At 42.6% G+C, this 20,972-nt stretch overlaps 1 protein-coding gene across 1 annotated transcript; it reads left to right on the forward strand.

Moving 5' to 3' along the window:
• The first annotated feature begins 1,999 nt into the window (after positions 1-1,999).
• Positions 2,000-20,235, forward strand: LOC143484582 (uncharacterized). The gene is made up of 9 exons (XM_076983385.1): positions 2,000-2,015; positions 2,641-2,892; positions 3,058-3,408; positions 4,232-4,321; positions 5,124-5,277; positions 8,671-8,844; positions 9,761-9,931; positions 16,514-16,684; positions 20,064-20,235. Exons 1-9 carry the CDS (start codon positions 2,000-2,002, stop codon positions 20,233-20,235), a joined length of 1,551 nt encoding a protein of 516 aa, XP_076839500.1.
• The last annotated feature ends 737 nt before the right edge of the window (positions 20,236-20,972 follow it).

A 20,972-nucleotide genomic window follows, 5' to 3' on the forward strand; every position in this document is an offset into this window, starting at 1 on the left:
AGAGACTGTGGAGTGACACACTTAACTTTATAGCTAATAACTAGGGAAATAATGTTAGATTTTATACTCAATAAAGTAAACACAAGCAAATCGATCGTGCAGGTACACTCGCTCTGATTCATCTGTCACTGAGCAAGCTGCATGTGTGTTGCTGTACTTTTCAGGGTTTCAGTGTTTTGTCAGTATTGTTTGTTTTTGTGGGTATTGTTTTGTGAGTGTAAATCAGCAGAGAGTGTGAGTGTTCAGGTGTGTGTACAGGTACTGTTTTTAATGATTCTCAAGCACTTTATTATTATACTCAAACACTATTTTAAAAATTCTGATAATTGTTTTTAATATTCTTTTGGTACACTCATGTACACACAGACATGATTTGACTTCAGATATACTTGATCTAATATGTGATTGAAATGTGCTCTGACTGGTTTGTCTCTTTCCAAAGAAAATGAAAGTGCAGAAGGATTATAATTCAGTTTAGAGAGAGTAGAGAGTGTAGAGTGGAGAGAGTGTGTGTATACAGGTGTGTGCAGGTGTGTATTATACTGTAACAAAGATATTAGACTGAGAAGCTGCAGTACTGACATATGAAGATGATGTGAGTGTGTGTTGGTGTGAAGCTGCAGTACTGACATGGAGATGATGTGAGTGTGTGTCGGTGTGAAGCTACAGTACTGACATGGAGATGATGTGAGTGGGTGTTGGTGTGAAGCTGCAGTACTGACATGGAGATGATGTGAGTGTGTGTTGGTGTGAAGCAGCAGTACTGACATGGAGATGATGTGAGTGTGTGTTGGTGTGAAGCTGCAGTACTGACATGGAGATGATGTGAGTGTGTGTCGGTGTGAAGCTACAGTACTGACATGGAGATGATGTGAGTGGGTGTTGGTGTGAAGCTGCAGTACTGACATGGAGATGATGTGAGTGTGTGTTGGTGTGAAGCAGCAGTACTGACATGGAGATGATGTGAGTGTGTGTTGGTGTGAAGCAGCAGTACTGACATGGAGATGATGTGAGTGTGTGTTGGTGTGAAGCTACAGTACTGACATGGAGATGATGTGAGTGTTGGTGTGAAGCTACAGTATTGACATGGAGATGATGTGAGTGTTGGTGTGAAGCAGCAGTACTGACATGGAGATGATGTGAGTGTGTGTTGGTGTGAAGCTACAGTACTGACATGGAGATGATGTGAGTGTTGGTGTGAAGCTACAGTATTGACATGGAGATGATGTGAGTGTTGGTGTGAAGCTACAGTATTGACATGGAGATGATGTGAGTGTGTGTTGGTGTGAAGCTACAGTACTGATATGGAGATGATGTGAGTGTGTGTTGGTGTGAAGCTGCAGTACTGACATGGAGATGATATGAGTGTGTTGGTGTGAAGAAATGCTGCTGTAGCACATAACCTACTAAATGTAAGTGAGATGTGGTTGCAGTTGAGGAGAGTCTTTTAAAATACTGGGCTGTTTCTGAGAAGCTGACTTGTATTTAAACTTGTATGTATTTAGTCTCTTTTCTTAGGTGTTTGGAGGATAATTAGGTGGGCAGAAAATAATTAGAAACACTTCTGTTGTAACAGATCTCTGTGTTGAGCCTTCTGGGGTTCTTAAAGGCTTAAATTAAAACACTGGAGAAGTAGGGTGTCCAACAACACCAATAACAAACCTGCTATGTGATGGACTCCAAAGTGGTTCATCTATGATGGTATCTGTAGATGTTTATTATTATTGGCTGAGGAAGGTTAACTGGGCCTTTATGTAATCCCTAATGTCTTAGCACATGTAAGAAACATCTAAACATGTACAATTGAACTGACATTGTTTTGAGAGACGGTTGTGAATGACATGATTAATAGGTGAGTGTTCAATCATCTGTGAGTGTTCGTTCAATCTTCTGTGAGTGAAAGATAAAAATTGTACTCATATTGTCTGCAATAAAAGGCAAAAATTGTCTTTCAGATATGAGGTTTATCTGTGTGATAACACTGATTCTATCTGTCTTCATGGAGATCACATCAGGTATGTGTGTCCTGCACAAGCTGTGTGTGTCTGTGTGTGTATGAGAAAGAGGGACAGAGAGACACAGTGACAGTATGAAAGCTGGATTAAAAGAGAGTAATTAGGGAGGAGATCAATCAAACCCTGCTCATAATTACAGACACACCTTATAGGGATCAGATTTGATTCCCAGCTCTGCTGCTGATCTCTCTCTGACATTCTAGAACACATTTCCTTCAATTATGAAGCATTCCGACCAATCAGGCACTTGTTTGTCCACAAGGGAGATTCTAAATGATCCACTCTGAGACTGTTATGGTGACCAACAATTCTGCTTAAGCAATAGTTCAGTCTTATGGGCAGGGGATGTTGACTTTATTACAGAACATCGAGTGCATGAATATGGCAGTTACAAATACACTGAATAAAGAACATCAATATATTTTTAAGAAATGTTAGAGTAGATCATTGTAGCATTTAATTACATTTAATTTTTATATTTTATCATTTTATATTTTATCAATTTTTATGTTTTCATTCCAGAGGATATGAGCGTAGTTGGCCCAGATTCTCCTCTTGTTGTTAGTCTTGGTGAAGACCTGGTTCTGCCCTGTTCTCTACAACCCAACATCAGTGCTGTGAACAGTGGAGTGGCTCAGAACAGATCTGACTCACGCAAACAGACTTGTGCATCTGTATGAAGATCATGAAGACAGAAATGAAGATCAGAAGATAAAGTCCTACAGAGGGAGGACAGGACTGTTTAAAGAAGAGCTACTTAAAGGCAACACCTCACTGAAACTCTCAGCAGTCCAACCTTCTGATGAGGGACGTTACAAGTGTTTAATCCAATCAGGGTCCTGGTATGATGACATCACTCTGGTGGTCACAGTTGAAGGTGAGAACCATCTTTTTCAATATCTGGACAGACAGATGTACAGGAGATCTGCTGTGGTGCATTATGGGACTGACATGTTACACTGAAAGAACAATGAGAAAACTGGATAAGGAGAACCATGTTTAGAATTTTTATGGACTCGTGATTTTGTTTTTCTTGTTTCAGTGCATTTAAATGTAGTTGGTCCAGCTGCTCCTGTTGTTGCTGTAGCTGGTGAAGACCTGGTTCTGCCCTGTTCTCTACAACCCAACACCAGTGCTGAAGACCTGAGAGTGGAGTGGTACAAACTGTATCTGAGACAAACACTAGTGCATCTCTATGAAGATTATGAAGACAGAAATGAAGATCAGATAAAGTCCTACAGAGGGAGGACAGGACTGTTTAAAGAAGAGCTACAGAAAGGCAACACCTCACTGAAACTCTCAGCAGTCCAACCTTCTGATGAGGGAGTTTATAAGTGTTTCATTCAGTCCTTTGGTTGGGGCAGTGACGTCACTGTTTATGTTGAAGTGAGAGGTAAGAGCTCCATCATTTCAGCTTGTTTTCATTACTTAATATGTTTACTAAACAAATACTGTAGTTTTTATTATAGGGGGGGGTCATAAACTTTTTTAACTTGTCAACTTTACTGCAGACATTAAAAGTAAATGGCGTTGGTATTAATGGTGTTAATTAATTTGTCCTGTTGTAACACACGAGCTTTATAAGCTCTCAGTATGAGTGGGCAACACTTCACAGTGATGGACTGAACTGACTGACTTAAGTAGGTAAAATAATCAATGAAATACTGAACAGCTGTAGAGACTCTAGAACCCCAGATATGGAGACATCTGGTGGTGAGAGGGAGAAACAGCACCAGTCCTCACACACACACACACACACACACACACACACACACACACACACACACACACACACACACACACACACACATACAAACACCCACACATGCACACGCACACACACACACACACATACACACACCTTTTATCCGTTTACAAACACAGATGTGTATTAAAATCATACATGTTAAAGACCTGGTTGTTATCTTGTATATACTGTATTTGTTTTGTAGGGTTATAACAGATTATGTTATGACCTCCATCAGTGATCGTAAACTTACCATTGTGTTCAGGTTGAGTTCATACCTGTATATTTCCCTTCAGATCAAATTATAATTTTAAGATGAAGTCACTGCAGTTTAAAGCATTTTGAGCTTGTTTATAAATTTGAGCTTTCATAAATATTTTTATTATATTTTTAAATCAATAGTAGGTGTATAAGGGAGTAACAGTCCTTTGGTGTTTGGCTGTTAATGTTTTTCTGGTTTGTATTTCAGGAAAAGGTTTTCATGCCTGGAAGATCTCAGTCATCTGCATCTCAGTCTTTGGTGTTCTGTTAACTGCACTTGCAGCTTACATCTGGAAAGGTACATTTAAAAAAATGTCATTTAAAGATGTAAAATAATATGTTCCTGTTCTTACATATATGTGTCAGAATGACAGTGTGTGTATGTATATGTGTGTCAAAGTCAAATTTATTTATATACCGCTTTTTAAAACACATGTTGTCACAAAGCAGCTTTACAAACGTATGGGTCCAGATCCCTAATGAGCAAGCCAAAGGCGACAGTGGCACGGTAAAACTCCCTATGATGGTGGGGAATAGGAAGAAACCTCGGGAGGACCAAGACTCAAAAGGGAACCCATCCTCCATTGGGCGGCCCGTTAACACAAATCCGTATATGTGGTGTGTGTGTGTGTGTGTGTGTGTGTGTGTGTGTGTATGTGTGCATGTGTGCGTGTTTGATCCCTTGACCCTGGTGTCCAGGTGATCTGCAGCACCATAAGTTCAAAGACCTGTCCTGTTCACATCCTGAGAGACAGAACACAAACAGGAAAAACACAAAGTCAGTGAGGGGTCAAAAGAGCGTAACATGTATAACAGATATGGTACACAGCACAGGAGACACTGGTGTGTGTGTGTGTGTGTGTGAGAGAGAGAGAGAGAGAGAGAGACAGAGAGAGAGAGAGAGATACACTCTAAATAAGAAATAATCTAAATGACTAGTGTTAGAACTCTGGGGACCTCTGGTGGTGTTGCCCAAGTATTGCATACACAGACATGACAGTAGGTACATACAGTGTTTATAACCACAGAAACGCAGGAGGCATGTTAGATGGCCAGTGACATCTGGTGACATTTCTGTTTCATTCCATTTACATTCTCAGAAAAGAAGCTTTCTCCTGCACAGTGTTCAGCTGTATCCTACCTGCGTCTCCACTCACCGTATGTGAGGAATGAGTGGAACCTGAATAAATACAACACATCAGAGGAGGGTTATAGGAGACTCATCCCAGCTGTCACCAACTGTAGAAAAGCTATGTGAGTGATCCATTATATGTCCAGAAGATTTTATAAAGCTAAGATGGGGGACAACAAATTACATTCACTGCTAATATTTGATTAATAAGTGTCATTAATCCAAAATACATGATGTACAGAGTGGGTAAAAGGTCTGGGTGAATTATGCTGCCTAATTTCAACACGAACAAGGTCCTTTCAGAAATGAAGGATTTAATTAATCAGCATTTCATTCATAATGAATTACATGCATTAGCCAAGTAAACCTGGTATCAGAGCGGGAGATGTAGGAGACGGAATCCCCCACGGATTTCTTAAGGTGGCAGACCCAAGTACCTTGTCCGTGCACTGAACAATCATACACGCACGAGAAAACAAAGCCATGTCAGCGCTGTATCTTCAGTGCTGATGCCGGGGGAGAACTGAAAATAATCATGGAAGTACTCAACGCGTATAATGGGGGAGAACAGAAAACAATTGCGGAAATACTCAACGCGTAAAGAACAAGCAAAAAACCAAAAAAGAGAAACCAAGGACGCCAGGGGAAGTAACTGGCTGGCTGGCAAACGCTGCGAGGAACAAAAAAGCCTTCCCAAAAACCAAAACCAAATGGACAGGAAGAATAACAGTGGGAGGAAAACTTGAGAGGCCAGGGAGCGGCGCAGGAGGTAAGTACTCAAACAGACAGAGTAATAAACAAAATAACTGAAACAAGCAAGAGGCAGGGTGGCGAGATACCCTGAAGACACAACTGAGAAAAGGGCTGGAGGTTGATGACATAGAAGGCAGACAACTCAGCGGTGAGGCACTGTGCCCGTCTCCCTAATAAACCCAGGACAAAACGTGCATGTCATCACCGCTGATTAGCTTGTGGTCTGGCTCGTGGGCTCCTCCTGGTGGCGACTGGAGGACCTGCCCTGGGGCCAGCCCTGACACCTGGTGCATATCACAAACCCAAAATGATCAGCTGTCTTGTCTAAAATCTAAATAATAGTGCATATACATCCATTCATTATGTGTACCGCTTAATCCCGCTAGTCGAGGTCATAGGGGGCTGGAACCAATCCCAGCATCTCCGGGAAAAGGCAATTAACCTACCTTGCATGTCTTTGGACTATGGGAAGAAACCGGAGTACCTGGAGAAAACCCATGCAGACACAGGAGAACATGCAAACTCCACACAGAGCAGCCAAGACCAAGAATCAAGCCCAGACTGCCTTGCTGTGAGGCGACAGTGCTAACCACCACACCACCATGACACCCATGCATGTATATATAAAGTGTTAAATGTCTTACATGTGGTTTACCTCTCCAGCAATAGGCAGGAAGAGTCTTGATCATTCTAGAAGCTTCAGGAGACCATTCAATGAGTAACTTAGGTGTTGGAATTCCTCAGAGATAAACATGTAGCATGTGACAGGTGTGTCAGGTGTAGCATGTATGAAACTGAGCTCTTGTCTTCCCACACTAAACCCATGTCTTTGACCATTAGCCTGAACTACTGCTGTACAGGTAGAGGTGCAGCTGTGTGTGTCACTCCTCATCAGCGGACAATATTTCAAGTGCTGGTGGGGTGGACGTGTGTGGTGAAGACTTCTTATGGAGGCTTCCTGTTTGTCCTTCAGGAGACAATCATTTTTTATTATTATTTAGCCTTTATTGAACCAGGTTGGTCCCATTGAGACACAATTATCTCTTTGTCAAGGGAAGTCTGGCCAAGACAGCAGCCTAAAACATCAGTTTCAACATTTACAAAAATATAACTCACAATTACACCATAAAACACCAAATCAAACAGCAATAAAATATAAAGAATACAATCTAGTTGAAAGAAAGTGTAACAGGGTGACAGAAGCAGCAGACGTGGATTATGGTGCCGTGGAATCTTTAATGTCCATAGCACAACAATAACAATCAGACTCAAGTGAAGTGAAGTGGAGCCACATACACACAGTGCTGGACTGTAGAAACAGGCGCTTAAGGCACAGAGTCCATAACTTAGCAGCTGGGAGGAAGACAGAGGAAGATGACACAGGCAGACTCAGTCCTCTATGATCAAGGAATGCACAGCATTGGTGTGCTGGACCTGTGGGCTGAAGTAAGGGGTGAGACAGATGAGAGAGACAGGTGCCAGTGATTATGGAGTAAGTAGGGGAATTGGAAAGGGGGAGTGGTTTTGTAGTGGAATGTGATGTGGCAGCTGCCCTGTGGGGTTGGCCCGGCCTACTGTGACAGAAAGGTGGTAGCAGCCAGTGTTTTCCTGGCAGCAAATGTAAAAAATGTCCTGTGGTGATAAAGAAACCCCAGTTTTACCTCTATGAGATCTAAAAAAAATCCTGTCATCAGTCAAGTCACCCACATACTCTTCTGTCTGAAGATCCCCTCACAGACCCTCCATGCACAAGACCATCAGTGCCTCTTCACTCCACCAAGCAGCAGCAGCCAAGGTGTGGATCACCAAGGCAGAGTCCACTGCTGAGCAGGAGGCATGTGGGAGGTGAAGCAGTGTTCTACAGCAGTGTTCTACTGCAGGGTTCTACTGCAGGGTTCTACAGCATGGTTCTACAGCGGGGTTCTACTGCGGGGCTCTACAGCGGGGTTCTACTGCGGGGTTCTACTGCGGGGTTCTACAGCAGGGTTCTACTGCGGGGCTCTACAGCGGGGTTCTACTGCGGGGTTCTACAGCAGGGTTCTACTGCGGGGTTCTACTGCAGGGTTCTACAGCAGGGTTCTACTGCAGGGCTCTACTGCAGGGTTCTATCTCGCTTCAGATGGTGGAAGACTGTTTGGGGCTGATATCCGAAGTCGAGATAGCAATGTTTTAGGCAGGTCTGCAGTACATTGGTCATGTATTGCATGAGGGGCTGTTCAGTAAAATAGTTCGCACCGAATGAGAAAACCATCGCAGCTCTCCAGGTCACCATCATAAACTTCAGGTGTAGAACATGCAGGGACCTGCACCTGCCTCTCATGGCCCATCAAGTCTACCCCACTGGACATGTTGGGAGAACTGTGGGACTGAGGGACCATGTAAGGCCTCTTTTAACATCTTCCAGCTTCAGATCAGGTTGCAGCACATGGGCCGTGTCTGCTGTTATGGAAGACACACAGGCTGCATCTGGGACAGGCAAAGTGACAGCAACTCCAGACACAGGAACAGGGATTAGTACCATGACAGAAACAGGCATCGAAACAGTATCACGGACCAAGACAAAACCAGGAAACATGGGGGCAGGAAACATGGGGGCAGGAAACTTGGTTATCAGTGCAGACATGAATATCATGTGCACAAGTCTTCAAAATAAAAGCACGTAATTGTACTGTGAGCACGATGCACATCTATTCATTTTTGATTCCTGATTTCTCTCGCAGACCAATCAGAGACAGAATGCTAATGTATTTACTCCTTTGCAGATTAACTGGCTGTGACCTCAGTGAAGAGTTTTGTAAATCTCTAACATCAGCTCTACAAACAGAAAACTCCCCCTTGAAAGAGCTGGATGCCAGTTACACCACCCTGCATGATGCAGGAATGAAGCAGCTCTCTGCTGGACTGAACAGTTCACACTGTACACTGGAGACACTCAGGTGAGTTTATTGTGAACAGCTGAGTTGTTCAGTAATACATTTATTCTATTTATTCTAGGGGTGGGACGCGATTTTAAAAAATTATCGAATTAATCGGAAGCTTTGTAATTAATTAATCGAAATTAATCTCATTTTAATTGCATTTCAGTATTTAACATGAGAAATATTAATTTAAGTTTGAATGATGAATGAATCAATGAACATAATCATAAACTTCAACATCTTGTTTATTTTTCCACCAGTCTACCACTTATATTTAAATTTCCCATCCACCAGTGTAGCCTCTTCAGTCATCTCCATCATGCTCATCTTATTGTGTGTCCATATAATCTGTATGCCTGGAACTCGTGCACTGAGAAACATTCCAGGGTGCAAAAGAGTCTCATGCGTTAAATGCTTTAAAATGCGTTAATTTTCCTGTAATTAATTAATCGAAATTATCGCGCTTAAAGTCCCACCACTAATTTATTCATGAACTCATTCTTGAATGGAAATGTTAATATGTGAACAGAGAAAACAAAAGATTTTTAATTGATGTCAGAGGCTTCTTAAAACATGAACAGTTGTGAGAACTTGCATAAATAACAATCATTCATTCTATACAACTATGACACAGTAGCCATAACAGAGCCTATAGCACCCTTAGAGGGTCCATTCAGGTGATAATGGTACAATAGAGGCCTGTCACACTGCAGCACTATAGATCTATAGATCACTACTGAAGTAAATGGAAGATACAAGTTATACAGAGAGCAAAAGTAACTCTACTAAAAGAAAAAGACATGCTTGAATGGCTCATAGTAAACACTATATCAAACATATTATATAATATTTTCCTATGATATTTAAAGTATTTCTGTGTGATTCCACATTATCTGACTGAACTGCACTCTGTACTGTATTTTCTCTTTTGCAGACTAGCTTGCTGTAATCTCACTGTCAAGTCTTGTGAGGATCTCGGATCAGCTCTACAAACAGAAAACTCCTTGAAGGAGTTGGACCTTAATAACAACAACCTACAGGATTCAGAAGTGGAGCAGCTCTCTGCTGGACTGAAGAGTTCACACTGTAAACTGGAGACACTCAGGTGAGTTTACTGTGAACAGCAGAGTTGTTCAGTAATATAAATTCTATTTATTCCTCAACTCATTCTTGAATGAAAATGTTAAAGTGGGAACACCATTTGATAGAGACCAGTGTTGCTATTTAAAAAATACTAAACAAGATATTTTTCTTGTGAAATTAAAATATAAAAAACTGTACTGCAGAGGGAGTCTGGGAGCGATAAGGTGGACAGGGGTCCACTCGCATCTTGTTCGGTTTGTCCTGAAGCATATGGGGCTGGATGGTGTTGAAGGCATTCGAGAAATCCAAGATGAGGATCCTCACAGGGCCTTTTTCATTATCCAGGTGTGAGTGGGCTCGGTGTAGTAGGTAGAGAATGGCATACTCAACACTAACATTGGTACACAAACTGTAGACAGTTCTGGGCATGTTGCACCTGTGGGCTGAGGAGACAGAGGAAGAGCCGCTCAAAAGTCTTCATCAGGTGTGACGTGAGTGCCACTGGTCGGAAGTCATTCAGCTCACTGGGCCGGTTCTGAGCGTGAGGTCCTCCAGAGCATTGGCACTCTCCCCAGTTGTAAGCTGAAGTTGAAAATACGTTGAAGTGGTTCACCCAGTTCCGCAGCGCAGGTCTTTAGTAGACGTGGACACACCTTGTCAGGGCCTGCTGCTTTCCTAGAGTGAAGTTTCCTCAGTTGATCCCTGACCTTGTCTGCAGTGATGTGTGAAGGAATCTGTGATAAGATGGGGATGGAGGAGGTGGAGGTTGCTGCAGTAACTGATGGAAGGTGTGTTGAGCGAAGAGGGAGATATGGCTGCAGTGAGGGACAGGGCAAGGGAGACATTGATTGAAGAGTTTGAAGAAGTTGTTCATCTCTGTGGCCTTCTCAACAGTCCCTCCTATGACTCTGGTCTTTGTGTTGTGGCCAGTGATGGTCTTAACACCTTTCCAGACCTCCCTCATGTTGTTCTCCTCAAGCTTTTGCTCCTCCTTTCTCCTGTAGCTGTCATTGGCTTCCTTCACACAGCATTTCACCTCCTGCTGTGCTGCTTTCATCACTCCCCTCTCCCTGCTGCGACCTTCTTCCTGTTGAGGACAGCTTTGACTTCCTGCGTTACCCATGGCTTAATGTCAGGGTAACATTGTACAGTCTTCATGGGGTAGATCATGTCTACACAGAAGTTGAGATAGTCCATCAGACAGTGTGTCATCCCCTCTATGTCCTCACAATGTGGGCTAAGCAGCACATCCTAGTCCGTGGTGTCAAAGCAGTCTCTGAGGGCATCTTCCATTCCAGGGGACCACCTCCTGATGGTGGTGGTTGTTACAGGCTGCCTTTGAACCAGGGGTGTGTACTCTGGCTGTAGGTAGACCAGGTTATGGTCAGACTTCCCTAATGGGGGGAGGGGAGTGGCTATGTATGCATCCCTGATACTAGCATACAGTAAATCAATGGTCCTGTTTTTCCTTGTTTGGGCAATCCATGACCTGGTAGAAGGCAACTAGGGTAGAGTCCAAAGTGGCATGGTTAAAGTCTCCAGAGGTTATCATAAATGCCTCAGGATGCTGTGTCTGCAGACTTGCTGTGACCGAATGTATCTTCTCACAGGCCATGGCTGCATCTGCGGTTGGAAAAATGTAAACTATCACGGTGATCATGTAACTGAAATTCCTCGGCAGGTTATATGGCCGCATTCTAACTGCTAGCAACTCCAAGCCCGAACAACAAAAGACCAGCAGCTGTTGACATAAATGATGAGATAAGATAAGATAAGATAATCCTTTATTAATCCCACAATGGGGAAATTTGCAATATTACAGCAGCAGAGAGGAAGGGACAGAGAAAGGAAGTATAACAACAATATATAAGATAAAAACAAAAATCTGTTTGAACAAGGTTTACAATATACAGTGAGTCCCCGCTTAACGATGGGGTTAGAGACTGAGTCCATCGTAAGCAGTTTTCGTTGTTAAGCGTGACCATAGATTTAGATACGCTTTGATCGTAAATACAGTATAGAAAAAAAACTAACAAAGTTCTGCATGCGTGCGTACAGCGTGAGAAAGAGTGATCGCGTTGCCAAGATGGGCTGCGGTGGAAGCTGTGCTGTCAGATACCTCAGCTCAGCATATCGTACAAAACACTCCACTGTGCTGCCACTGCTTCTCCTTGCATAGCGCCAAATTGAAAAAAGTCGGTCTTCTCCGGGTACACCGGTTTCCTCCCACAGTCCAAAGACATGTGTGTTAGGTTGATTGGTCACTCTGAAAATTGCCCTTAGGTGTGGGTGTGTGCGTGTGTGTTGGCCATGCGGTGGACTGGCGACCTGCCCATGGTGTACCTTGCCTTCGCCCGGAGATGCTGGGATTGTCTCCAGCGCCCCCCCCCCCCCCCCCCCCCGTGACCCCGACTAGCGGGATTGAGCGGTTCGGATAATGAATGAATGAATGTATGAATGATTGTTCTGCATGTGGTAGCAATGTTAAACATTAACTACAGTCTATTGAGATGCTGTGGTGGCATACTTGAGAGCAGCGTGTGTTATACAGTCTGACGGCGTGTTGAAGTGTTGAAGGAAGCACCTGCGGTATCTCTCCTTCATGCACCATGGGTGCAGCAGCCAGGCAGGAGTAGCTTAGTGCAGTCAGAGAGTGGTGAATGGGGTGGGACAGGTTCTTCAGCATGTGTTTAAACTTAGCCCGCATTCTCCTGTCTCCCACCACCTCCACTGGGTCAAGAGGACACCCCAGGACAGAGCTGGACTTCCTGATGATCCTGTTCAGTCTCTTCCTGTCAGTGGTGGAGATGGTGCTACCCCAGCAGACCACTCCATAAAATATGGCTGATGCCACCACAGCATCAAAGCAGGTCCTCAGAAGTGACCCCTGCACACCAAAGGATCTGAGTCTCCTTAGAAGATACAGTCTGTTCTGACCCTTCCTGTAGAGAGCAGCTGTGTTGTCCGTCCAGTCCAGCTTGTTGTTAAGGTGGACACCAAGGTATTTGTAGGACCTCACAATCTCTATGTCTGTGCCCTGGATGTTTACAGGCACCGGATGAGAGTGTTTAGTCCTGCGGAAATCCACCACCAGTTCTTTAGTTTTGCCTGCATTGATCTGCATGCAGTTTTTCTGCCACCATGTGACAGTCCTGCATCAGTCCTCTGTACTCCCCGTCATCACCATCAGTGATCAGGTTGGCAGAACTGTACTTGAAATTGGCAGTGTAGAGCGTGAACAAGAAGGGAGCAAGAACTGTTCCTTCTGGAGCCCCTGTGCTTCAGACAACAGTGTCAGACTGACAGCCTTTCGTCCTCACATACTGCGGTCGGTTAGTGAGGTAGTCCAGAATCCATGTGGTGAAGTGGTGGTCCAGCCCAGTGCGCTCCAGCTTGTCCTTCAGGAGCATGGGTTGGATGGTATTGAATGCACTGGAAAAATCAAAGAAAATGATTCTCACAGTGCTCCCAGTGGTCTCCAGGTGGGACAGAGATCTGTGTCAGAGATCAGAGATTAGTTTGCCTACCAACCAATGATGGCATCCTCCACCCCGATGCCAGGTTGTTAGGCAAACTGAAGTGGGTCCATTGATGAACTCACCAGTGGGCGGAGGTGGACAAGGAGCAGTCTCTCCAGGGTCTTCATCAGGTGAGATGTTAGTGCTACTGGCCTGTAGCTGTTGAGGTCTTTGGGGTGTGGAGTACTTTGGCAAATATGTTTTCCACAGTTGTGGGACTTAGATATCTGGGACTGAGATAAAACTGAGATAAAAAATGTACCGGGTCACACCGCACAGCTCATCGGCACAGGTCTTCAGGAGCCTTGAGCTGATGCCATCTGGATCTGCAGCTTTCCTGACACATTTCACCTGGGTATCCTACTCAGTTCTGCGGTATGGGGTGTCGTATTCTGGCTCGTCCCATTGTTCTCAGCGCCAGTAGCTCTTCTCTCAAATAAGCGAGAAAACTGGATCCTGGTTGCATCGTAAGGTTACAAATATCCGTGGGATATATTTGTGAAACACACTATGTCTTTGCAAGAAGAACAAAAAGGTAGAAAAAGTGCAGAAAATAACAAAAAATAAGCTAAAAGTAAGAGCTACTGGAGAGGCACAGCACCAACTGGAAGAGGAGAGGAGCGAGATTTATTAGAGGGCATTCCAAACTCTGGGTCGTAAAGGCAGGCATGGGTTAAATCTAGGGATCTTGTGTCACAATCAGCGAGATTTCTCGTTGCCTAAAAAAAGTTGCTGATCCAGCAAGCAGCCAGAATGATGTCAGAAAATATAGGTATTACTATTGAAGATGCCCCGCCACTTTCAAATAGTTTGTTTGGCAGCATTTACACGGCGGAAATGATAAATGGCAAGAGAGTGACTGATAAGACACGGACCATATGCAAACATTCTATGAAAATAATTCTGTACACCGCAGCCAATACGAGCACGATACAGAGACATTTACAGCACCACCACAGATCAGTCCTCAAATCAACATATCTCACTTGAACAGAGGTAGCAGGGAGAGAAAGGCACGTTTTGGCAAGTTGAGACAGCAAAGGATATCGGGAGCAGTGTGGACATGGTAATATTAAAAATGAACATGGCAGTGTAGTTGCAGCAAATTCAGTGACATACTTGGTCAGGCTCTGTTTTCACTATTTGCACTCTGTATTGACAGAGAAGAACTTTTTGTTTTGCACATAATACAGTGAGTCTCCGCTTAACAACGGATCTGGTTAACACTAGAGCTCCTGAGAATTCAGGATTCTGAGGACATCACCCCTCCTTCTTCTCCTTCTTGCCAGCAATTAGCAAAGCCAAACATCACCCTTTATTATGTTAATTCACAGAGCAAGACTGAGGCAGCAGCCTCACCCAGAAAGTCTCTGATCACAGAGATCACAGATCACAAACAAGCAGAAACACAAATGCTTCTATCAAATGCTTCTAACACAAATATAGATAGATAGATAGATAGATAGATAGATAGATAGATAGATAGATAGATAGATAGATAGATAGATAGATAGATAGATAGATAGAGAGGTCGTATAAGAAATGTACAAAGAGCAAGATTCAAGCCTGCTGTTTAGATCACAAACAAGCAGAAACACAAATGCTTCTATCAAATGCTTCTAACACAAATATAGATAGATAGATAGATAGATAGATAGATAGATAGATAGATAGATAGATAGATAGATAGATAGTATAAGAAATGTACAAAGAGCAAGATTCAAGCCTGCTGTTTAGATCATAAACAAGCAGAAACACAAATGCTTCTATCAAATGCTTCTAACACAAATATAGATAGATAGATAGTATAAGAAATGTACAAAGAGCAAGATTCAAGCCTGCTGTTTAGATCACAAACAAGCAGAAACACAAATGCTTCTATCAAATGCTTCTAAAACAAATATATATAGATAGATAGATAGATAGATAGATAGATAGATAGATAGATAGATAGATAGATAGATAGATAGATAGATAGAGAGCACATGAATTTGTTTTCCTGTCTTTTCCTCTCCTTTTCCAGCCTGCTGTTTAGATCACAACATTTATCAGTGATGCAGTGATGCAACGCGACCATGCTAATTTTCGCTAGCAATGATATGGGATTTCCTATATAACATTAGCATCAAGCTAATTGCGCCATATAATTTCTTAGCTTTTCAAACGCGAATTCAAACGCGGAAACAGAAAGTGTTTGATTACAACAAATATTATATAGTATAGTATATGAAATATACAAAGAGCAAGATTCAAACATTTTTATTTATTTTTATTGTTTGACGGGACTCATTAGAGAAACTGTCGTCTCTACGTGCGATTGAATTGTAACTTTTGAAACACGAGTCTACAAATTTTCTGCCGTTTGTTGTAGTATCGGTAACATACAGTCTGCTTGTAACTTCAACTTTTTTGTGAAGTATCACGTTTGGTGTTTTGGTCATATGAGCTTGGGGGTGAGCCAGCTTGTGCTTTGGCAGGCGTATGAGCTGGGGGTGAGCCGCTTCCACCGCATTACCAAGACAATGGGCGTTAATCCCTTCACAGCAGGGGAGTGGGCTACATGGACCCTACCAAGCCCTGTGAAATTTTTCGCTTCTCTAGGAGCTCTAGTGTTAACGACGGATCAGAGTTATGACCAACTTTTTATTTAATTTTGCACGGTGCGCAGAAGAGAAGTGGCAGCACAGTGGAGTGTTGTGGGGTGTTGTGGGGTGTTGTGTACGATAAGTTGAAGCAGCACAGCCTCCACCGCAGCTCATCTCAGCAACGCGATTGCTCTTTCTCACGCTGTACGCACAAGAACATTGTTCATTTTTTTCTATACTGTATTTACAATTAAAGCATATCTAAATCTAGGGTCACGCTTAAACCTTGTAATCACAACTGATTACAAGTAATCAGTAAACATTCTGATCTCAGACCAGCTGCTTGAAATTAATTGCGGACTAAAATGCGTGAAAAGATTCAAAACTTATCGAAACTGCGTGATGTAACAACTCATTTTTGGAACAGTCATGTGGCTTTCCCCATTTGATATGGACTTCAAAACAGTGATTCAAATGAATTGATTCAGTTTGATTCCGCAGATTAGCTGGGTGTGATCTCACTGTGACGTCTTGTGAATATCTCACATCAGCTCTACAAACAGAAAACTCCTTGAAGGAGTTGGTCCTTAATAACAATGACCTGCAAGATTCAGGAGTGGAACAGCTCTCTGCTGGACTGAAAGGTCCCAACTGTAAACTGGAGACACTCAGGTAAGTTGTTTGAATTCATTCTTGAATAGAAAGGTTATGTACATGACACTATAACAGTATTACCAAAGTCACATGGCTAACAAAGCAAAAACGTGCATTAAAATACACAGAGTACTCGAAAGTGGCTGTGGCAGTGATAATATGGAAAGAAATTTGTCTCAAAACTCCCTACAAATGTGTAAATGATAATCCACAAATTACACATATATCACAAATACATTTCACTGTGCACAAATAAATACATTTCATTTTGTGTCTCACAACCTGAAATTTGTACAAACACTGTTCAACTTTTATAAATACATCGTAATTTGTATGTGAAACTGAATATGTTTCATTTATATTTACTTGCATATTTTTTAAAAGCTTAAGTCTCAAAATTTAAATTTAGTTATAAAATGGTGCATCTGCATTTGTGGATCACATTATTTTTTTGTTCATTTCCTCTTGCGTATTTTGGGTTTTGAGACTTTCCTCGCCACGGACGTAATTTTGGGGGGGGACGGGGGGGGACATGTCCCCCCCACTTTTTTAAAAGCCGGCTTTGGTCCCCCCCAGTTTTTACGGTTAAAACCAAATATTTAAATAGCGATGAATCCATGTCCCCCTCACTTTTGAAATCAAAATTACGTCCATGTTCCTCGCGCATTTCTGCACCCGATCCACACACAAATGCACCACTCCATTCACAAAGGTGGCAACAAGTGAATAAGCCGCCACAAGGGGGCGCTTTTGATTTGGCGGAATGGTGTAATAGGCCGTATGTGAAGCCTGTTTTCGTTCTGATCCACTCCACACTCTCCGTACTACATGCCCGTTAGCTGATAAAAATGATACAGTTGTGATCAAATTTATTCAACCCCCAATGCTGCGAAGGGTTTTATGGAATTCAGTGCACATTTGTAATTGTGTTCATAATGAAATCTTACAAGGACTTGTTAAAGAACTAAATGCAACTAAGATAGCATCAATTTTTTTTGTCATAAAGTATTAAATGGCCTTTTTGTGATTTCTTCATTGACACAATTATTCAACCCCTTTACGACTACCACTCCTAAGAACAGAGGTTCATTCCAGTGTTTTCCATCAGGTATTGAAAACATCTGTGGATGTCAACGAGCAGCAATCAAGCATGATAAGCACCAATTAGGCAGATTTAAAAGGACTGTGATACTCAGCTCCTTCTAGACATCTACTGGTGTGTTTCCAAGCATGGTGAAGGCAAGAGAATGGTCCCAGAAGACAAGAGAAGAGGTTATTGCTCTTCACAAGAATGGCAATGGATATAAAAAGATTGCGAAGTTGTTAAATATTCCAAGAGACACTATCGGAAGTATCATTCGCAAGTTCAAGTTAAAGGGCACAGTGGAAACGTTACCTGGTCGTGGCAGAAAGAAGATCCTGACCGCGACTGCTGTGCGCTACCTGAAGCGTAATGTGGAGAAAAATCCCCGCGTGACTGCTAAGGAACTGAAAAAAGACCTGTCAGATGTGGGCACTGAAGTTTCAGCTCAGACAATAAGGCGCGCACTGCATAACGAAGACCTCCATGCCAGAACGCCCAGACGCACCCCCTTGCTGACTCCAAAGAACAAGAAAAGTCGACTGCAGTATGCCAAAAGTCATGTGGACAAGCCACAAAGGTTTTGGAACAGTGTACTGTGGTCAGATGAAACTAAATTAGAACTGTTTGGGACAATGGACCAGCGCTATGTTTGGAGAAGGAAGAACCAGGCTTATGAACAAAAGAACACCTTGCCTACTGTGAAGCATGGCGGGGGGTCAATTATGCTTTGGGGCTGTTTTGCTTCTAATGGTACAGGAAAGCTTCAACGTGTGCAGGGTACCATGAATTCCCTTCAGTACCAGGAGATCTTGGAGGAAAATGTGATGGAGTCAGTCACAAACCTGCGGCTTGGGAGACGTTGGACCTTCCAACAGGACAATGATCCGAAGCACACATCCAAGTCCACTAGAGCATGGTTGAACATGAAAGGCTGGAACATTCTAGAGTGGCCATCGCAATCACCACACTTAAATCCAATTGAGAACCTCTGGTGGGACCTAAAGAAGGCAGTTGCAGTGCGCAAGCCTAAGAATGTGACTGAACTGGAGGCTTTTGCCCATGAAGAATGGGCTAAGATACCCATAGGTCGCTGCAAGACACTTGTGTCAAGCTATGCTTCACGCTTGAAAGCTGTCATAACTGGAAAAGGATGTTGTACTAAGTACTAAAAAATAATGTCACTAGGGGGTTGAATAAAACTGATAATGATGTGAGCACAGTAAAGACATTTGTGGTTATTCCATCATAAATATTATGTTATGTTTTCTAATTTATAAGTGCCTCTTTGATATAATTGTAAATAAGATGACTGAAATGATCAAAATCAATGTCAAACTGGCCAAAACACTTTATTTCAGTGGGGGTTGAATACATTTGATCACAACTGTATGTTATATTGCACTTACCAAAAAAGTTTCTCGTCACAGAATCCTGTACTTTGTTTGAACCGAGACGTTTTCTGAAGAACTATTTTCCTCACGCTGAATGACGATTTTGACGTCACAAGACACCGCGTGACCGCGCTAAACCAATCACGCAACGGATTTACGACAACAAACTGGAAAAAATGACAACCTGCCTAGTGCTGTCAAATATAACCTACAGAAAGGAATCTCCCAAAATAGAATTTTATAGTGGGCATAAAATAATCAACAATATCATTGATTAATATTATTTTATGCCCACTTTATATACAATAATGCACTATTTAATATTTAATTGGCCCTCAGAAATACATGAATGAGCATTATCATAATGCTCATTCATGTATTTCTGAATTAGGCCAAATTAATACTAAATAGTGCGTTATTTACAGCACAAATCACAATAATGCAAGTGACCTTTCATGTTGTCAGCTGATCAATTAATGGAAACAATTCTAATAATTATTGATAGCCATTCATGTGTTTGTAACAGGGGCTAAATGAATTCCAAGCAGTGCTTTATTTATAGAACAGCTATTGTGCAAGTGGATGATAAGGTTACTTTTCATGTTGTCATTTTTATAAATAAATGGAAATAATTGTAATTATCAATAATTATCAATAAGGACCTTTCAGGTATTCATTTATTTACTAACAACACATAAAAAAAACTATCAAAACAATGAGGGCATACACATCAACTGGCATAAACTTATATACGTATATACATAACCATAATAAAAGGAATGACAATGACACAAATAGAATAGAAGTAAAATATCTCTCTCTCTCTCTCTCTCTCACACACACATATACACATGCTATTCCTCACTGTCAGTGTCAGGGCAGCTATCATCATCTTTATCCTGTTTCCTTTGTGTTCACACAGCTGGAACACCTGCACAAGTCTGTACAACAGAGTCCTGCAGAGAAACAGGAGCATCTGTTTGTCTCACAGGCACTCCCTCTGCAACACACAGGGACAGTCCCAAGTGTACAAGTGTGAGAGAGGGGCAGTGGGGGGTGGGGGAATGGACCGGGGGAGGGGCTTGCTGCTGTAAAGCAGTGTGTTGACCAGACAGGGGATCAGGCTGAGGGGCCACAATTCTAAACAGGTATTCAGTGGCATATTAACATCAGGCATGCTATGACATTTATACAAACATACCCAGTACCCCATTAAAGTCAAAGTGTGCTTCATTCTATATCAAAGATCTAAAACACTGGGAGGGGGGGCATATTATAGGCATGGGGATGTTATGTATTGGAAAGTAATTTCACACCCACACACATGCACAACACAGCACAATTCAGACATACATTGATATTAGAATTAGACAAATACAAGGATTGTGTAGCAGTGTAGGCTACATAGTCATTCAACTTCTCCCAACATCTGTGTGTGTGTGTGTGTGTGTGTGTGTGTGTGTGTGTGTGTTGGGCGATGGGATGCATTTGCATAGACTACCTACTGTGTGGTGGGGGTGAGGGTGATACCCAGTCTTACCTGCAGTTAAAGTCTGTGTTTTTGTCAAAGCTTCTTTTTGGCGTCTGCCACCCGCGACGACAAATTTGCAGTCTTTCTTGCAAATGATGCAGATGGCAGGAAGAACGGGGCCAAAGCTCGAGATGGACAGGCTTGATCTGGACCGGTTTCCTGGTCGGAGTAGTCCCAGTAGTTGAAGCTGGGATAGCCTGTTGGTCATCTCCCCTTTCTGTTTCTCGCACGAGACGCCGTTTAGTTCTTCCGATCTCTCGTTGGTCAATAATCATCCGGTACCGTGTGGGATGTAAAGCC

This window comes from Brachyhypopomus gauderio, chromosome 20 (assembly GCF_052324685.1).
Source record: "Brachyhypopomus gauderio isolate BG-103 chromosome 20, BGAUD_0.2, whole genome shotgun sequence".
Taxonomy (NCBI): Eukaryota; Metazoa; Chordata; class Actinopteri; order Gymnotiformes; family Hypopomidae; genus Brachyhypopomus; species Brachyhypopomus gauderio.